Raw genomic sequence first — 21,122 nt, forward strand, 5'->3', positions numbered from 1 at the left:
GGCCATGCTCGTTACATATTGTGCCGCCATCTTTGTTTCTGTGTGGAAATTGAGTTTGTCTCCACCTTTTTTTGCAGGTAAGTCCTTACCGACAGCATTTTAACCTTCCAAAATTAATGTCAATAATTAATGTTAAACTGTTTTTAATGGCCCAATTGATTTTTTGTAGCCCAGATCAAGATGATGCAAATATACAACAGAGTCAAGAGCTATGCTCTTCGAACTGGACCATTCCTGTACGATCTGCGGTTCTTGATTGCAGGCTTTGGAATCACATACTACGGAATTTCGAAGATTGCTTCCGCAGGCGGTAAAAAGAGTAAGTATTTTAAGTAACAGATTTTAATATTTAGCCCTTTACGTTTTTATCGGTCCAGACACAAATATGTACACGCGTTTAAAACTGTGAAATTTATTTGAGACCAATATTTTAAAATTTAAGACTTAAGCTTACACTGTACCTCCACATGTATTTACAATTTCTGTCCGTGCCCCCACACGGATTTAAAAATGGCGACGATCTCCTGAAATCGAGACACTTTTGTAATTCTGGATTTGCTTAATTTCCTTTATAAAGTTGAAGTTTGAAAATGTTTTAAATGTACAGTGTAAATTCAATTAAAAGAGCGAAGTGCCCGTTATCACTGACGAAAATGATGGTGAAAATCTGTTACTAGCTGTAAGTTATTTTAGGAGTTGTCTATGCATTAAATGTGCTGTAAACAATATAAGAAAGAGAGAGAGAGTAGACTTTACCTTTAGCATTTACATGTGTAAGATTTAATTTCAGTTACTGCAAATTGCATGTTCCCTGCAGCTGTACTGTAGTGAGAAAGAAGCCATTGTCAATGTGGTTTTTGCCAGATATTCTAAGGCAAAGTTCATTTACTGCTTAATGACAAAATCATACTGCAATAATTATTCTGACTTCTAATACATGTTATTTTCTAATGTTTATTAAGAAATGTATTTTTATGACCTTTAACTGAAATCTTTTCTGTCTATTTTTTACAGAGGCAATTGAAGGACATGGTAAGATCAGTTTCATTTCAGTGATGACTAATACTGTCTTGTATCTGCACATGTAGCCATTATGTATACAGCTATTTCTAGAAAGGTTGTCGGAAAAAATGTGCATGTGACAATCAATATGATCAATACACTGTTCCTGACACTGCAACCCTCCAAGTTGCGACCATTTTAGTCGCCATGGCGCCTAAAATTTTGGACTGGCAACTTGATTTGGAGAATAGTCGCCAAGCTGGCGACCGTGAAGAATAGGTTCGTCTTGTGGCGTATAGAAACAGAAATGGTAATCACTTCTACTGAAATATGAAGAACATTTATTCTAGCTGATTTGAATGCCATTATTTTTTTACTTTTCCGTTGAAAAACATGCTAAATTGAAAACTTAAAAAAGTCTCAGAGCTAAGCGTTTTGAAAATGAACATCAATGAAACTTGACTTGCATTCGTTCGCCTAATAGCCTTCAGTCTGTTGCCTTGCACGTGACATTTTAACTTTTGACATGTGACAGATGGCACGCAATCGAAGCACCTTGCTTGTCGACAGTGACGATTTCTTCGATATCTTAGGAATGCTTGTCTAGCCAAGTTCGGTGGTTTTTTAACTGGACTAAATATTATAAATATTTATGAATCAATACTGAAACAATCTAATAACATGAAGAGGGAAAGCTAAATTGGTGCAAATTCAACACAAAACATTATGTGATAACCGTAACATGTGAACCGTGCTGCGAGTTGAATCGCAGTTTTGTAAACAAAAGCGATAATTGTAAGCGAAACTAAACATCGCAAAACTGACAGCTTATGGTTGATGCAAAAAATGTTTTTTTAAACACCTGTAGCGATGATAAAGGAAAGAGAAAATTTATTATTTCGTAGGCGGCATTTTTGTTTGGGTTCCTTTCAATTGATTGGGAAAAAAAATTTTCCCAGTACAACTCATTGCGAAATTTTCACGTGTGCAATGTTATCTCTGTAAAGCAATGATTTCATTTAGAAAACTTGTCAATCTTCCTATACTCTCCTGCCTTTGTCAGGCTTTCGCAATGTCTAGCGATATTAAAAACGACCTTTTAAATCTCCAAAAATATTTGTTAGTTGGGGAAACAGGTTCATCATCAACAAAAGTCGCAAAAGAAATGCGAAAGAAATATCAGAAAAAAAATAGGTCGCCTATCAAGTTGTGACTGGGAAATTTTGAAAACATTAACAGAGGATGAGTTAAGTTCTGCTCTCATATACCAACTGGGGATTATATGGAAGGATTGAAGGCCCTAAAGACAAATGGAAATGGTAATTGTCTTTACAATTCCGTTTCAGTATTGATTCAAGGAGATAAATCTGCAACCCTTATTCTCAGACTATCAGTAACTAATGCCTTGCACAATAAACGAGTAATTTATATGACAGTCCTGCATTTTAATTTAAACTTGCTAACTGCTTTTGTTAATGACAATTTTGATATATTAAGTCATTAATATAATTTGGCGCCTAAAAATTTCCCCTGGCGACTAAACCCAAAGAGCTGATCGCCAAATGGCCACTGAACAAAAATTTTAACTTTGAGGGTTGCACTGTAGCTGTCAAAGCTACTTTTATTGCTTTCCTTTAGCACTCACAAACATATATCCATGGCCTCTCATGCCATTCTTTTAAATTTCTCTGAAGAACAATGAACTCAAAACCACCCACAATACCTTTTGTGCTTGGCGATGCACTCTTTCCGACCACCTTTCTCGAAATAGGTACATGTATATGTACAAGTACATGTGCACCACAGGCCAATAATATTAAAAGAAGAACAGTGCCAGTAGATACAGATGCTAGAAATTTGGATGCCTTTTGATACGTTTTACATACACATAGTACTGGCTGGTAACTGAATCATGTAAGTGCCCTAAATAACAAAGTTCAAATCATTTTCTTGTCCTCCGTAGTGTCCTCCATAGGGCAATTTCTACAAGGTAATCCACCTTAGAGAATTGTCCATTTTATGGGGGTATCTGTCATAGGAAGTGTCCTGGCACCTTACAAAATAATGTAGCCACCTCAAAAGCATGTCCCAGGAGTGCAATTGTCCCTTTTACAGTCTTTGTAAACTTCTTATAAAGACTGCCAAACAAATATACATCAACACTACTGGAAAGAAAAGAGTGCCCTAAGTTAGAAAATTTATCAAGTTTAAAGTGATAGGACCAGAGTGTGTGAAGATATTGCTCAACAAAATCACAAAATTTTACAGAGGTTTGTTCATGCCCCCCACTATACAAACTTTGCCAGGCCTCACCTTGACTAGTTTTCAACAAATCACTTTCAAACTTGGCAACTTGACTGATTTGAAGGCATTCTTGCAGCCGTTTGTACAGATTTTCCCTGACTGGTCAGCAGTGTAAGGTTGAAACAAATTTTTGAAGTATTTGGGAAGTTGGAAAGTTGCCTTAAATCAACATTTCGCATTGTGCCAACTATTGCTGTCACATTGAAAGAGCTAGGACTGGCAGCCAAACAAAATCTTTTCATAGGACTTCTTGCCCCTCACCCTAAGAGACATTCAGTGGTGCCCAACAGGAATGACTGGCTTAATATGTGAAGTGTCACCTGAGATGTGTCCGTGTGTGTGTTTGTCTATTCTTCAGGGTTTGTTGTCTTGTATGTCCCGCATAATAGTTTGATTTTTTTAAACTGTTAATTATTGATTTTCCCTTGCTCCTAACTTAAGATTCATGATCATGAGTTAATTAGGGTTAAGAGACTCAAAAAAATATGGACGATCATCCCAGATAAAAAAAATTACATGATTATTTAATTCTGACCCACAATGTAGGCTTTCAAGTGCAACCTGGCTCACACAAGTAATTCACATGTTATGTGAACTAGTTTATATGTGTAAGTCATGTTACACCTGTATGAAGTGACTTGTGTTATATTGTGATTGCTAAGAAGTGAGAAACTGTTGAATTTGGTTCTCATTTCTCTGTAGTTATTGTACAATATAATGCAATTTACATGTGCTGCTTTGTGTGCTGCATGTATTTTTAAATCACCTGACTGCTAAATCTGATGCTCTTTTCAGGAGGTCACCATTGATGCTGGACAACTTACTGCAAAGCAATGTTTCATAATTTTATAATCCAGATACTGTATTTAATATCAGAGAAAGTTGTTGGGTGAAATTTGTTCTACTGTGCGGAAGAAACTGTGTGGTCTATGTTACTACTTTGTATATGGATTTCAACTTGTGAGCTAACATTGCTGTATTTGACAGTTATTTTTTTTTCCTTGAGTAAAATAGCTTTGATTGATGTGTGTGTTTTTTTTATTTAATTAGGTTGACAAAAGTTTGGGTGCCCAAAAGAGGCATTGGGTCATGTGTTTCTTGTTGACCACCTTCCCAAATGCCCTGGCCTAGCCCCCCACCCTCTGTCAAACTTTCTGACCAGACCCTGGTTCTTCACTAAATGCTGTACAGCGCTATCCACCGGATAAACCATTATCCAGTGGATAAGTATTATGGAAACCAACTGTATTATCCATTGTATAAAGATTATTCCAGTGGATAATGGTCTCCACCTTTTGAACAACTGGGGTTAATCCCTTACAGTATTAGCAACATACTCTTATTTGTAATCAGCAGCCCTTCTGAAAGAGTGTGAATATGAGGCAATGAAGATCATTATACGGTAATCTTGCGATTTATGCTTTATTTTTTCTGTATCTTACAAAGTTGCTGAAAAAAGAAAGGGGCTAGAGTTTGTAACACAGTTTCAGTACTGTGGTCAATTTTGGGCTCTCCTGGCAGCAACAATTCCTGGATGTGCCGACAAACGATAATAGAGCGGTTTTCACTTGACTGTCGTAAAACCAAAACCAAAGTAAATACACTAGCCAACCAAAGGGCGTAGTAAAACCAAAACCAAAACCAAAACCAATTACTTTCGACAGTCAAGTGAAAACCGCTCTATTCTTGAAAAAGAAAACAAAAATAATAGATATCTTGTCACTAATTTCCCCCAGTTTTTTTTTTGTTGTTGTTGGACTGCATTTTAGCTTTTACTCAGATCAAGCTTTTTTCCCACATGCTGTGGATGGAAGTTGGACAAAATACCCTTGTGGGCCCCGGGGAGGCACTCCCTATTGGGCTAAAAAGCGTATTCTGAGTTATATGCTTCTGGCTTCCCAGCAGGGTATAGTTTGCAGGGTCTCTGGTCTTAACCACTGTATACAGTTGAAATGACTATTACGCGCCTTGAACAGCGTGTCTTTTTGGACTCGAGATCATTCAAAGAATGTGAGGGTTGGTGATCAGCGGTCTACATTTGTGGTATCAACAATTTGTTTTTCCCCAAAAAAACTAATTTCATGATATGTTAATGCACGTAGTGTAAAAAACTTAGCCATGAGATAAGGTGCTTTTTCTTACACAGGGCAATGAAACGAACGATTTTTGTCTTACGCGGGGTCAAGGTGTGAAGGCCTCGTAGGCGATAACGGATCATTTCGCCCAGGTTACTGATCTCCCTATTTTCGAGTTATTTAGCGTGCTTCAATTTCTATAAGCCATAAAGCAAAACAAGCGCGCTTCGAATGTAATATTCCTCGTTCTTTAACCCATAAACCAAAACAAGCATGCTTCAAATGTAATATTGCTCGTTCTAGAATAGGGGGCTAGGTAACCGGTGTGAAATGACTCGGGAGTGATATGACCGGTAACCTGGTAGGAACACCTCTTGCCAAACGTCCCTTTGACGACCCCTAAGGTTGTGCAGTTCCGGTTTACAATTCATTTTTTTTTTTCAGAACAGCCGTTTTACGGGAATTACTCGACATTAGATTCTCACACAAACACTAATTTCTCACTCGGTTGCCTACTCGTCAAGATGGCTTCCAAAACCGTGACGAGGTCTGTCTATTTGACTACAGTGGAAGGTCTGGTACGCGGAAACCCTCGGGACGAGAAAAAGGTGTCCATAACTAAAGCTGGGCTCTTACGGGAATGAAAAAATACAGAGAATGTGTAGGAGTTGAGAAAAACAGGGTTTTGTGAAGGCGGTCGGCCGCAGGTAGAGCTGTCCCTTTAACCCTTGAATTAAGCCCCAATATCCACTTACAAATTCTTCAAACTGATCTCCATACATTTCCTTAAAGAATAAGTTGAGAGAATTTGATAACAGATCAAAGCATTTTCTCTTTAGTGATCATTTTATTAACTCTCATAACCATTTCTCTTGGCAACATATGGATATTGGTAGAAGAAAATTGATGTTGGTCACTGTTGGGACTTACAGGGTTAAGAGACTGTCTGTTAGGAGTGCTTCTACTGTATGCAGAAATTTGATGGTGAAGATTATCGGCCTGCGTTGCCGGTGTTTTTCTCTGGCGAGCGCGCAAATGGCGGGCCTTGCCGCTCTCCATTTCCCCCTCTCCCCTTCCCGCCTCACCTCCTCCGGCCCCCAACAAAATCGCCAGCTACGCAGGCTACCGCTGAGGGTGTGGCCGGTCCGAGGTGGATAAATCCTATAACCACAAGCTGAAGGCCTGGGGGGTACTCAACAAAGTTTTAACGGGGAGGCTCCACTCTAAGGTCCAACTCCTTACCCTTTTATATGTCACTTTTGACAGAAAAAGTACTCCTTTATTTGGTTACCCTCTATTGGCAAATGATACCCCTTTCACATACCTTGTTAATGCATCCCTGCTTTAAATTCCCTGTCTTAATTCATAAAGGCCAATAAAGGGATTGTTTTTACATTGGAGAGGATTCCTTAAACGATCGAAAAATGCACTGAAGAAAACTGCGTCTTCTTTTGTTCACCTTCTTTTGTTTTTCAACATTCCATGGTGACAAGATCCAAAGCGTTTTAATTATGTTTTAAACTACTTTTTCAAAGCTAAAGCTGCGTTCAGTTCTAAACTGTTCGTACTCATTCTAAAAGCAGAAACGCCGAATATTTCCGCCGGAGTCAAGACGTATTTATAAGTTGGAATTTGAAACGGTGGTTTTTCAACTAAACCTTCAGGAAACTATTTGGAAATGTTTCTTTGCAGTTAAAGAGAACGAACCACGACGTCGGTACCAGAAGCTGCCGATTCAATTTTTCTTCACAGGCTTGTTTGACCAGTCTGTTTTAAAACATAAGATTGAAAATCTGGGCGAGGTTATCGCCGCTATGAGAGACAAACTCGGCAAAATGGTCCTGGAGTGTACCAGTTTAGTATCAGTGGGTTAAGGAGCGCAATGGTTTACCAAGAAATAGCAGCATCAAGCAGGTATGGAATTTTTAAAAAATTTCCAATATTCCATTACGACACTTTATTACAAAGACAGGAATTACGATGATAATTAAGTGTGATTAGTATGTGTAATCAAATAGTGACAAGTGAAATTAGGGAATACTTTCACGCGCGTTTCCCTCGCCTAAAGGCTCGGGAAATTATTAGGATTTGGACAAAACGCGCGTGAAAGTATTCCCTAATTTCACGAGTATATCATTTGATTACCTATTAATATCATGGGTGACGAATTACCGGCAATCGTGGATTTTTGACTTGTTTATCCTGGATCGTATCGATCGATCATGAACTCCACTCTCTCAAACGTTTAGAGCTAAAATTTGGCTTAAGTTTTCAGAATTTTTCGACAACATACCTCTAAGAATCCTTCTTGATGTGCTCTTTCGTGTGTTCAGGTTTTCTAAAGCGTCTTTTTATGCCCTGACATCTTCATTCATGACATTTTTATATGACTTATTCCACTTAATTCCACTTAATTCAGTACATAATAGCTAGCCCTCCTGCATTTCATGTTCTTCAGCTCGTCAAACACCTAACAGGCTTCACCTGTTAAGCTTCTCTGGCAGTTGCTTTGGCTGCTTTCCCACTTCTCCCCACCAACTCTCCCCCAAAAGACAAACAAACAAGTAAAGGAAACCGAGCTCATGGCATGTCATTGAATCCTCAATTACCTCAAGACGACATTTTTGCAGCCTTCGTGGCAGGCGTCGAAAAGGGTTCGGGGAAAGAAAGGGAGAAAGTGAGGGAGTAGTTTCCTTTTCGCTTCTGTTCTGCCTCTCCCCCTTCCTCCCCCTCCCACCAGAATGAAGCGTCGTCTCAGACGTTTCAGACACCATTCTGTGAACTGCCACTAAATTATCTTTGCATAAAGATCTAAGCCTTCCGAAACTAAGAAACTGGGGACGCGCCAGCCACTTTTCCTCGCCTTCTTCATATCGCGCAGCTCCATACTATCTGAAAGCCTGGAGCAGGCTAAGGATAACCACAAAGTTTTTAGAAATAATAAAAAAAAGCCAGGACCACGAGAATTCTACAAGAATTTCTACGTTTAGTGCGCATGCATATAAATTGTCATTATTTATTCAAAATATTTCACCGTTTTTGATTGGCTCAAATTCCCCGGCTAATTCGAGGACACTCTCCTCAGCCTCATCCAATAATTGCTAATTAGCGCTTTTCGAATTTAAGTCATCAAAAATTTTCTCTATTGCGCATGCGCAGACCCGAGGCTCTTGTTCGTTTTGGTGATGAGAGTGTCAGTTTTCTGCAGTCCCTTCTGAAAAATTATGATATTTTCCATGGGCAATGTTGTGGATCACATCAAGTCAAACCAAGGCTAGACTATGGAACGGAATAAGGCGCTGTGTTTTGATCAGCAGGAGATCAGCAGGATTTATAATCTAAGCTAATCACCTTATATTACCTAAACCCACTGTCTTATAGTGACTTTGCACTTGGTATACTTAATTACTAATTTGTTTCTTTGTTTGTTCGATTATATACTTATTAACGTACTAACGCACGCATATCGCTCAGTATCAAAATGCAAGCTCTCTTATATTCTCTGTTCGATTTTTTTAAACAAATGAGACCATGGATAACACAATTTACAAGCATTGATTGAATCGCCTGGTTTGCATATACTGTAAACCAAACTTGTTGATAAAATTAAAATAATTAATGTTAGTGGTTTTGAGGAGTGTTTCATTCTAATTTATGGTTTTAAAAGTGAAAAGATCAGCAACTTTTGCAATAAAGGAAAAGAGCAAGGGGAAAATTAGTGAAGAAATACAAGAAAAAGCGCAATTTGAAGGCTTTAAGAGTCTCGCGTCCGCATACTTAGCTGGAAAAAAAATACTCTACATGTGCCGAGGCTATTTCTCACCAGTGAGCTCATCAAGTAACAGTACCGTCAAAAAAGATATTTCAGTTATAAGCTGTTTTGCACTTTGTTTTCCGGCGTTAAAGATAAGCCCTGACCATCCTTTTACGTCGTATTAATTTCAGCCGCCATGTTCTCACGCTATTATGATTGTCAATATTGTTATCTAGGTGGAGCTGTGCTTGTTCCTTTACCATGTATATTGATGTCAGCTCATCCCTGACATTTTTTTACTCCCTAGAAACCTTTTCATTAATTTTGTTTCGGATATCCTTTAAAAAATCATAACACCCCCACATGTGTATTTTTCTGGGATGTGCTACTTAAGGCAAATACGAAATTTGACTTGAACCAAAACGGCTGTGAGGTTACTGCTTCAGATTTTCTCTTTATTTCTTTCATTTATTATTTCTATTATACCGAAGCAGCTGTTATGACATGTGATATGGTCTATATTTTCCTCACGTTTTCCTTTCTTGGCTTGAAGCTTTCAATTATAGAGGTTTCAAAAGAATAATTTTTCGCGTACTTTTTTGTATTCGCTATCTTGATTTATCTGATCGTAATCCCGATGGTGGAAAATAATCATTTAAATATAATGTAAACACAGATGTTTTCGCGAAACGTGTTTTTCTTTTTTTGACTCATCCGATATAACTTAAATTTAAGTCGAACGTTAGACCTTAGGGTTTGTTATTAAATTTAATTCTTTTACGCTACCAGCTATTTATTAATTCATGGAGATCCACTTTTAACTTTCCACCAACAAAATTTGCATTGCCATGCAATTCAAAGGACATGCATTGTTCTACTGTCAAGATGTTTATTTGCCAAAAATTAACCATGTCATGACTCATATTGGCGAGTGACTCGTTTTAGTCGTTAGGATGCTGCCTACATCTTCAGTGCCAGTATTTAGTAACCAAAAAAGGGCGATTAATAAGAATTTTCTCCAGTCCAAAAGGCATTAAAAGCATTCTTCACGGTCTAGAAAAGGCAGGTAGTTTTCACAATGCTGCTGGCGCCAGATAGCTCAATTATTCATCAAGAGCTTGAGGGAAACCGAGAACCTACTTTCAATGGTCCCCCAGTGGATACAGGCCGACGAAGAGGGTCGAATTCACGCCTACCCAGCCTAGCAACTTTGGTAAGTGCTTCATTGATCTTAGTAAGTTTTTTACAACTGTGTTCTTGCCTTGAATATCACACAAACAAAAATTAACCAGGCGACAAAAAAGCGGAACTCGACACAATTTATTACGCTCTCATCACGCTTACTTTTTTGTTTTAAACTGCATATAAGGAATTCGCTTTTCACTCGAATCTTAGAAACCCTTAAAAAAATCCTTAATCTCTTAAGCAAATCATGATTTATTATAAAATAATCTAGAGATATCTTCAAGTTAGAAACCAGTTTCGTTAGGCATTAGTTCAGTATTGAAATTAATTAATAGTCTTGACGAAATGTTTTTGACACAACCCAACTGCATTTTTAATTGTACAGCCAGCGCGGATAATATGCAACATTTAAACCTGCTTATATCAAATAGTTTCCCGGGGGCAAACTTCAGAGCTGGGCAGCGAAAACACTAGATAGTATAGGTCAAAATATTTTTCTAGTACAATCAAGTCATCACATAGGGGTGAAGCCTTGCAACCTGCTTGCTCACACATTCTGAGCAATTAATATTTTTGGCAGCACATTTTCTTTATGACTGGCAAATGTGCATTTTTAAATGCAACTGAGAAATTTGAATAGCGATTTGGGAGACCGCTGTTTTAGCAAAGCTTAAAAAATTTACAGCGGAAGTTTTCTTACCATGTTTTCGTCAAATGAGGCAACTTGAAAAAATGATTTCAACTCGTCTAGAAGAAAGCTGGACAAAGAACATTGAATCACAAATTTTGATTAGCCGTTGACGTTCCTATCAACTATTTTAAACTAAACCTTTGTCTTAGGAGTTTACTTTTCAAAGAATATCTTTATTTCGTTTTGGACAACAACAAAAACTAAGAGATAGCAATCATTTTTCTTAGCAAATACTGTTTCAAAAAGTACGGAATTTTAATTACTTTTGGCAATAAACTGGCAAGCATTTTAAGGTGGGTGAGGTGGGGAAATCGAACAATGAATACGTCACAATTATTCCGTTACAATATTATATGTTCTGGTAATCGCTGAAATCTTCAATATGGGCGCTCGGAAATATACATATATATTTTGGTAACCGGCCTTGACGAAAGTGTGCCAAACCAAATAATTACATGTTTGAACGGTTCAAAGTTTAAAAACATGGCAAAGCAACAACAAGAAAAAGTGGCAAATTCGCTGACTAATGTTTTTCCGTGCAGGGAGGTATTTTTATTGCCATAAATATACAGTGGTTTATCCTTGAAATTAAATGTTAGCAGTCGCTGACTTAAGCTCATCAGGCAGGGAAAAAAAGTACTATCATGGTCAATTATGGTTTAATATGATCAGTTGAAAATCCCCTAGAGTCAAATATAGATCAGAGAAATACAGACCTTTTGGACTTTCTCTCTATTCGCGACAAACAAAGCAAGACAAAAAAAATTTAAACGTGACAAAATCGAGAAAAAAAAGAAAAAGAGAAACATTCTTTTGATTATTTTGATTCTTTTTTTATTATTCGCGTTTGCCTTAATGTCATCTGCGACGAATATTTCTTTGCTTTTCGTTTGAAATTAGCGCGCTCTCAGAATCTAAACCTACCAAATTCAAACACCAGTCGGGGAAAACACCAAAGATTGGCTTAAATCTTGTGAAAATTAAAGGCCTTCACACCTGCTTGTTTATTGATCTTTGGTGCGTGACATATTTATCTTTCCTGTGTCATCCAAACTCTTGAAGTCGTGGAAGCCATCTTTATTTTTTTTGTCAAAGATTTGACGGTGGGTTCCAAACCTGAGGAAAAGCTAAACTATAATTCTCCGGGCCATTTCCTGACTATCTTCAAACCATCTGTTTGCAGGGTAGCCGGAATTTCATCCTATTACTTCGAGTCGTTATTACTCCCTCAGTAACGTCTGAATCGACCAGCCGTTAATGCCGTCCAGTGACGTCACTACTCATTTGCTCTAATTCATGCAAAATGTTAAACACGATTTTCAAGTGGCAAACTAAGAAATATTTATCCGCTGAATATCAAGCGACAGCCAGGCTAAAATTTCTCATAATTATGCGAATGTTTAGACAATCAACCAATCAAAATCACTATCCGGTTTTCGGGTAGTAGGGAACTTAAGAACCACGACGACGACGACGTCTGTTGACTGGGAAAAGACTGGAACGAGAACGTCGGTTTCGGCGGGAAAAAGGAAACTTGGGATGCAGTCAGTCGGTAGGTGGACGACGACGACACTGAATAATGTAAACACAAATGTAAAACTGTGATGTTTGGTCGCAACAAAGTTTTTCGCAATGGCGTCTTTTAAAACAACGCAAGATCTTATTTTTTAATCCGTACGTCTAATTTCATTGACGATGAAGAATTTTTTGTGTTGTCTGACCTTTTCGAGGGGAAAAACACCTGCTTTCCGTACGAAGTTTATTCAGCCTGAATGAGATGACCGAGTCCGAGTGTCTGTCAGAGTTTAGATTTGGAAAAAGAGACATTCTGATAAGATAGCTGTTTTCCATATAAAGTTTATTTCCTCTATATTAAAGATATGTGATTTGCCTTACCTAAATACGTACAAATAAATTTATCACTTACGAGTTCGCTCGCTCGGCCTGCACAGCTGTTGTCATTCTTCGAAGTAAGAACAATTCATTAGTCGAATTTTCAATCAATATCGCTTGTTAGGAGAAAAAAGGAACGATACCTGAATTTACGAGATTAGAAAATGCAAAGGACTTAAAAAATCGCTTAAAACAGTCGAAGCTTATACTTGCCGAAGATTGTGGATTGCAGGACGACGTGATTCTACTTTGTTTGGCGTCGTCGACGACACTACGACGAAATACTAGTCGCGCTTGCGCAGTACACTGTAACTCGCTTCCGGTCGTCGTCGACAAAGTCGTCGTCGTGGTTCTTAAGTTCCCTACATTAACGGTCGGTCGATTCAGACGTTGCTGAGAGGAGGAAACGACTCGAAGCCATCGGATGAAATTCAGGCTATTTGCAGGGTTAAATTCAGCTTTTCCTATATTCCACAAGAAGCTAAAACCAAAATAAAGCCTTAATTATGCAAACTGTTCTACCTCGAGACAAGTCGGAATAATTTAATTATTCTTTTAATTTCCAGACTGATTGTCCAAAGAAACGGTTAAACGGACTCTTGGTATATTGGAAAGGCTTAAGTCTTAACTTAAAATAATGTATATTGTTGTCATACTTATAGTTATGATCGACCTTGAAAAGTTAGAGCAAATTATCCACCGTTTTCGTTAAAGATTCAAGAGACATTTTCAACGACAGAGAAAGTCGTCCAGACTGACATTATGGGCCTGACAATTTGTAGAAAAAACTACCTGATTATTATCTGGGCATTTTTTTTCAATCTCGTCAAAACTTGATAGAGCTTTTACCTGATTTCATGAATTTATACAAATGGCCTCTAAACAGACGTCATCAGTCGTTGTGTAAACTCTGTACGTGCAGTGCATGGTCAGCATTGACTGAGCGTTTCATAGCCAAGAAAAAATTGAATAAGAAGTAACAAGCTTTGGTGGACGGGGTCCATTTGTGATCGAGCTATTAAGAACGTAAGAATTTATTCAGTTATTGATTACATCATGTTCCCGCAATGTAGCTTTTACGCTTCTCTCGCGGCAATCGCACTCTCGAATCAGCTGTACTAGAGTGGTAAAAAAAGCAATATGACTGAACCATAGGGTCTTACCCTGGTAACTTCTCAAACTCATTAACAATTCATAACGAAAGTACAAGGGAACTTAATGTTTAAGGATTGTTTGAAAAATCAGTTGAAATACTGCTCATTCTTGCATCCTTAATTTCTCTCTCTAAAATCATCTTGTTTGAGAAGTAATGTCAAGCATTCGACACAGCGTTTCATCACAGGATGAAACTCCAACCTCGTTCCCAGGGTTCTCTCCTACCCGCTCTCGACAGGTAGGAGAGAGAGCCTGGGAACGAGGTCGGATGAAACTCCTCGAAGTTCGTCAAAAATACTCCGCTGCGTGTGGTATTTTCAAATCTCTTCTAAGTGTTTTATCTGGTGATAAAACACTGCGTCCCGTGCTTGATATATTACACAAAGCATTGTAGGAGTTTTGTTACTCCCGCCTGAACGAAATGCGACTTCATTGCAGCGTAATCTGCATAATTCCTGACATTGTTTAACTGTTACTTGCTATACGTCAACTGGTTAGCCTTCGTGGTAGGCGAGGAAAAGGGAGCCGGGGGGCAGGGGAAGGGAGACAAAATAGAGTAAAGTTTCTTGTTAAAAAAAAAGAACGCGATTTAAAGGCTTGAATACCAACCTGCATTTATCAAGTTTGGCGTGTTAGCTCGACCACCACCTTCCGTGATGGTTTGATAAAAATCCTATTCACTGGGGATACTAAATCCAAGCACTAAACTTTTCATGTCAGCCAGGGCTGCAGATGTTACAATGTATAATGGGTGGAAGTGATTTCCATCAGAATAAGTGGACTTCTTCCAAGGCGGCAACTTTCTGGCAACTTCTCGTAAGAAAACTTTAAGAAAAAATGTCCCGAAAAGCGCTCGAAAATACAAACGAAATGTGCTCATGCCCCCTGGGCATCCTATAATACTCCTTAAATCGAACTAATTCGATATGGCCGCCGTAGCGGTAAAAAGGTCTATTTATGAATTTCCTGTAAAAAAAGGTGCCAAATCCTCCCAGGTGGGGCAGATCATGGGCGCAAGATAAAAGTAGCCTGGCTGCTAGGTCAGCGGCTTTTAGAGAAAATTCAAAATGGTGGACGACGATTCTGAGTGTCTTGGGTGAAGAAGGTCATGCAACAATTTTAAAAATAAACTGACATCAATATAAAGCTCTTTATTAGTCCCAAAAAACAAACGTTTTGGATTACAATAGACAATGAAATAAAATTGAAGAGGCATCTATTAATAAAACAGCGTTCAAAACGTTCGGTCCTAATCTGAGGAAGTACTACATGGGAACGCTGACGATTCCTTAGCAATCTTGTTTTACTGAGTGGGAGGAGATCAACCAAAAGGCGTTCAGTTGAAGTAGTTATACCTTTCCACAACTTATTATCTGATGCCTCTAGAACACTCAAAATGTGTGAAACCTCCTTAAGGAAACCAAAACGAACTGCTCTTTTCTGAAACTTGTCAATTTTGGAGAGATAAAACTGTGAAAGGTTTGAACCCAGGAGTCATTTCAAAAGTAGGTTGAGTTTGATCGTCCGGGTGAACGTAGTCCTGAATAGGACTGTTGTTGTTGACAGTGACTGACGTTTCGACAACCTGTGCGGTAGTCATCTTCAGAGTCAAAGTGAGTTGTATCACGTCAGTTGATAGTATATATTACACATATATACATATATTGGAAAGATACTCATCATAACTAGCAACACCCCATACTGAAATGCCATAAGTAAAAATAGGTATAATCAAACTATGGAAGAGGTGGTGTAGAGAGTCTAGACCATATAAAGCCACATTTCTTGCACACTAGCATTATGTGCATACGCCTCCCTGCTTTGCTAAGAAGGGCATCAATTTGCTTGTCCCAATTTGTAGGATTAGTATGAAGATAAACACCTAAAAGCTTAAGAAATTCTTCCTGTTTGACATCAAATGTGACATCGGGAAGGGGTCTCTCAACTTTACCCTTAACAACCATGTCCTTAGTTTTAGTAAGGTTTATAGTCATAGGGTTGTCCTGGGCCCAACTGAGTATGTTTTGCACTTCTTGGGGAGCGTGGTCCTGGATTCCCTTTACCAAGACGCTTATAGTTAGGTCATCCGCAAACTTAGCCAATGTGGAACCGTCTCAATCAACAGCTTGTATATCATTTAACATTACAGAAAACACGATGGGTCCAAGTATAGTGCCCTGAGGCACACCTCTGTTTTTAGGCAAAAAAGGGGTCGTGTCACCATCAGCTATTACCCTTTGTTGTCTATTAAATAAAAAATTAATGGCTCATTACATTTTTTGGCTTTAACTGATGACAAAGTTATTTAGCAACGCTGTTTACGCCGAGAAATTACACAAAAATGCTTAGAAATCTTACTTTTGTTGTACAATTTGCATATTTTAGCATCAGACCCAAAAAATTTTGTTATTTCGAGCAGCTTTTGAGCAACTTTTTGAGATATTACGGGAAAATTTTTGGAAAATCTCGCGCTCATGCAAATTTTGGGGCGCAAACATGGTGTATTATGAGAGATGTGCAAATGGTGAATAGGGGGAAGAAAAAATCAGAAAACTTTTAACTTGACGTTTCGTACCTATTTTTAAATGTTTTGACATAAAAAATGTTAGTAAGACTTAACACTCTTTTTCATTCCACATTTCTTGGATAATTTTATGTGAACTATGTTTACACCAGTTAATTGATTGCACGTGGCAGTGTTATATTATATAAATGTATAAAAATATACTCCTGGTAATGTAACAAAACAAGAAAAATCTGAAATCTTAATCTCAGGACTTAATTAATTACAAGGTTCAGACGCATGTTTTCGACAAAAACTCTAACTTCCTTTTTCCTTCAAAAAGGTTTTTTTGAAGTTTAAGTTGAATTCCATTCGGCTACATCTGTTCTCCGTATTTAAACGCCATATTGTTAAGAAAGTTAATACCCCTTGAAACATCTATTTGCCGAAAAATATAAATCTAGTAAATAAGTAGATTTAGAAAACCTAGAAAACCTAGAAAGCCTAGAGGAGTAGCGTGGCTAAATGTAAGTTTCTGAAGATGCTAGTTTCATTTGAAAATGAGTGCTAACATTGCTACTGGTATGAAATGTCAAATAAATCGTAAATCGTAACCTTCCGACGTACAAGGGGTGGTGGAAACCACCCCCTGCCCCCCCAACTTCAAGGTTCTTCTGATTTTTTTCCTAGACGTTAAAGCACCAGCACCTGAAGTTTCCTGTAGCTGTTCGTTTATCCTTCCGCCCATTTTGAGACAAGTTTAGTGATGGTTAGTCACTATGGTTACAAGCTATGACGTCATAAGTAGCAGGTGGCCATCCATTTTTGAGTGAAAGTGCATGTTTTTTCAACTTCTTTCAGGAATAAAAGTGCAGCTTGTGGGAAAATGATGCAGAGTAATTATTGATGTCTTATTTTACATGTTAAGCGCAAAAAATTATTAATTCTCACTGTTTTTACCTGATTTCTAATTCTTGAAAAAATCCAAGATGGCGACTATGTTTGGTGACGTCACAGACCGCCAACAACGCCACTACCCATAAAATGTACATCATCTTATTCTCTGAAGAAAATCAAAGGCTTTCCACTGAAGGCAAAATCGTTTCGAAATACTGCAACACATCAAAAACTAAACGGGGGGGTCCATCAACCCCTATTTCTGTACCACGGTGGGGCTATGACTTTGCGTGTACGTCCGAGGGTTAATAAATCTTCAGAAAAGAGCTTCAAATGAACTTGTATCCAGGATTTCATCGTTAAAGACTTTCTAAAAGACCGTTATAGGTGATCAGTCAGGACGAACGACTTCTTACGACTTTGTCGCTTGAAAAAGGTTCGCAGACAAGTCTAGGTTGTTGGTTCTCAACCTCTGACAAATAACAGTTATATAAATACATTGTTTTGATACATTTTCTTTACAGATCTACTTGAGACCGCCCCTATACCACATGAAAACAATGATGCTGATTTAAAACAGTTTCTTGTATATACTTATAGAATGTGCTTTAGCCGAGGATAAAAGAAATAATCTTTTGATGCATTCCTCGCCCACTGATGTAAAAAAATAGAAATATTTGTTATATCATAAATCAGCACTCCGGCTCTGTTAAGTATGGTGATGTCGTTCGGCCATTGCTCCGACCATTGCACTACCGGGTCCGTGGTCGGGGGCGCCTGAAAAACAAAAAAAAATCAGCCAATTCTAATCACTGACTATGCGAGGGTACTATTACGTCTAAGACCTTATCGCATGATTAAGCTGTCCAAATGAAAATGTTAGATTGCTTTAGCATATAAAGGGGAAAATACCATGTCATCTTGATAACGCACGCCAACAACAAATTACAAGAAATTATAATCCCTTGCACCTGCACATGTTTTATAGTCTGTTGTCTGTTTTAATCTTTCCGCACCAAACCGTTTCTCTCTTGTCTTACGTATACCCTTTAAGACTTTACTATCTTTTTTTTTAAGGTCTTATAAAGAATTGATCAGACCACTGTGCAAATGAGAATACTTAAAAATATTTTTTGAACTAGGAAAAACATTATTAAGTTTCCTTAATTACACGAGCACATTTTAATTTCCTTTTTTAAAAAAAGATATATTAAATGGTACGTGCTATAGGAAAAAAGGTTTTAAGCACCGGCCGCAGAAGCTGCTCATCACACGTTCATGGACTTTTGAGCTCTTGAAAAATAAATCTTCTGACAAGCTGTTATATTCATTTTCCTATTTTGTTTTTATATGTGTTTTTTGTTTTGTTTTGTATCTTTTCCTCACGTTAATTAACCTCAGATCTAGTGAAAATCGCACTGATCTGCGTCATTTCATGCGTCACGTGCTGTCATGCGCGGAAGCGGTTCTGGAGTAGAAATTGAACACCATGTGTAAGTTTATAATTAATGAATGCATATGACGCAAACAATCTTACAGAAACGCTTCCTGCAAACAGATTATTCGATCTGCTTAGTGGTGGAAAACCTTTGATATTACTGTGCGTTTACGTTTATAGACATCTGACAGCAGTGCATGCGGAACGCGTATGTTGGATCCAGGAAATAAATCCACGGCATTCTAATGCTTAATTTCTGTTCATTTATCCGAAATCTATTTTCCATTTTCCAATAGGGAATTCGTCAACCTCAGTGTAAGAACTCTAGGGACGTTTCCTTTCCTTTGCTCCTTTTGTTTTCCTACGCTATATTTTCTGTCTATTGTGTGGACTGGCTTCTTTTGCAGTTTTCTTTGTTTTTAAGTCCCCGTGAGTATCACATAAGTTTCTTACACCGAGGATGAATCCAAAAAGAATTCAACTCATGACAACCAAATGTAAAGGTACGGGAAAACAGGCAATGGACATGAAACGTGAAATTTGTCGTGCAACATTGCTGAGTTGAATCGCGGTGTTGCGCGTTTTACCACTCACGTTCAAACCTGTTAACAAGCTGATTTGTTGCAAGACAGGTTTGAACGTTGGGTGGTAAAACGTACAGCATCGTTATTCCACTCGTTTTGCAGCAATGTTGCAAGACAGGTTGCACGTTTTATGTTCCCCGTTTTTCCGAACCTTAAGAGTTCACAGCGGAATTTCAAAAATTCGCTTAATTCGTCTTGTTTTTATTTACATTTTTTTTCCGAAAAAGCTCTCAGCCCTCTTTCTCAGTTTTATTTCGAAAACAAAAATCGATAGAAAATGATATCGCTCATTTTTCAAAAACGATAGTACGTGTAAATTATATGTACATAATTATATAAATTATTTCGGTTTACCGCGATTTTCAGAACATGTGTGGCACTCAATATTTTATCTTTGCAGGTTACCCTTTCCGATCCCCAGGTTGTTGCAGTGGGATGACTTATCATTTTATCTGTGCTTTCTATTTGTCTCTTTTATTCTATTGTAGGTGTTACTATTCAATGAAATATCTTTGTTAGAACTTTGGCAAGTCTATACTTCTAACGATTTTAGAAAAAAAGAAATTTGGATTTTTTGTTTGGTTAACTCTCAATTTGGCTGATTTTTGTTGAATATCACTAAAATTAACCTCGTTTCAACATATCATAGGTCTAAACAGCTGGTTTCATAATTCAAATGATTTTGAGGTAATGTTAGAGAAAAAATGCAACAACCATGCATTATTCAACAACATATTTAGAAGTCCTTAATTAACGACATAAATTGTATCGGTTTTCTTTTTTTTTATTTATTTTTCTTGTTCTTTTTTTAGTTCCACCTACCTACAGAATTCTGAGTTTGGATTAAATGGAAACATGAAAAACATAAAAAAGAAAATAGTAGAAAAAAAATCGCTTCATATTTTAAAGAGGTTTGAAAGACCTCATTTATGAATGCGAATATACTGATTGTACTGATTGAGATTTTATTGCAAATTTAAAACCGAGTACTCCAGCTCATAAATTAAATATAAGTTTGTTTTCAATTTATCCCAGCAAAACAAAAATTGTTTAGCGTTGTTACTGCCACCAAAACTTGTAGCTATATAATTGCGTTTCCTTGTTTTTGTAATTTAGTTTTTGTTATTTTTTTCGGATTTTCCTTAAATTTGACGTCTATCCCAATACTCCATGCCGAGTGACGCCACAAAAACACATCAAAATGCGCACAGGATGTTTTGCATAATTTATAGCGCCTAAATTGACAAGAATTAGTTCTTTTTTGCGGATAGACCACTGCTTCTTTTCTAAGAAATAAGGTATCCATCAAATTTCTCTCATATCGCATGGGTTTCATTAAAGTCAAACGATTTCATATGGAGGAAATTCATCAGGATCTTATTTACTCAACTGGCGATAGATTGTAAACAATTCGCAGCGTAAGGAAGATAAACCGTTTGGGGGACACCGAAAATGCAGTCAATAAGTTCAGATTCTCAGACGCTAAACAACGGACTCCGCGTTGAATCTTTCTTCAATACTGCCTCAGAAAACTATGAAACTGATACGGATAGTGATTCAGGTGCCTTTACGGCCGCCAATAGACGCCGAAAGTCAAATAACGACGACGCGCATCGGCTATCTACGCCAGAGATGATTCGG

At 37.7% G+C, this 21,122-nt stretch overlaps 1 protein-coding gene and 1 long non-coding RNA gene across 3 annotated transcripts in view; both read left to right on the forward strand.

Moving 5' to 3' along the window:
* Positions 1 to 15: 15 nt before the first annotated feature.
* Positions 16 to 4,330, forward strand: LOC140928178 (uncharacterized). Of its 2 annotated transcripts, XR_012164633.1 has the most exons (4): positions 16 to 77; positions 170 to 319; positions 1,015 to 1,032; positions 4,102 to 4,330. It is a non-coding gene; the product is annotated as an uncharacterized lncRNA (long non-coding RNA). The 2 variants fall into 2 exon arrangements; XR_012164632.1 differs by lacking the exon at positions 16 to 77 and having other exon boundaries at positions 84 to 319.
* Positions 4,331 to 10,094: 5,764 nt separating this feature from the next.
* The window catches only part of LOC140928179 (transient receptor potential cation channel subfamily A member 1-like), a 47,656-nt gene continuing 36,628 nt past the window's right edge, over positions 10,095 to 21,122 (forward strand). Inside the window, exon 1 of the mRNA XM_073377889.1 lies at positions 10,095 to 10,348. Coding sequence (XP_073233990.1) covers positions 10,214 to 10,348 — 135 coding nt within the window. The 5' untranslated portion in view covers positions 10,095 to 10,213. The remainder of the gene's footprint in view (positions 10,349 to 21,122) is intronic.

The sequence above is a fragment of the Porites lutea genome, chromosome 2 (genome assembly GCF_958299795.1).
Source record: "Porites lutea chromosome 2, jaPorLute2.1, whole genome shotgun sequence".
NCBI classification, from domain to species: Eukaryota; Metazoa; Cnidaria; class Anthozoa; order Scleractinia; family Poritidae; genus Porites; species Porites lutea.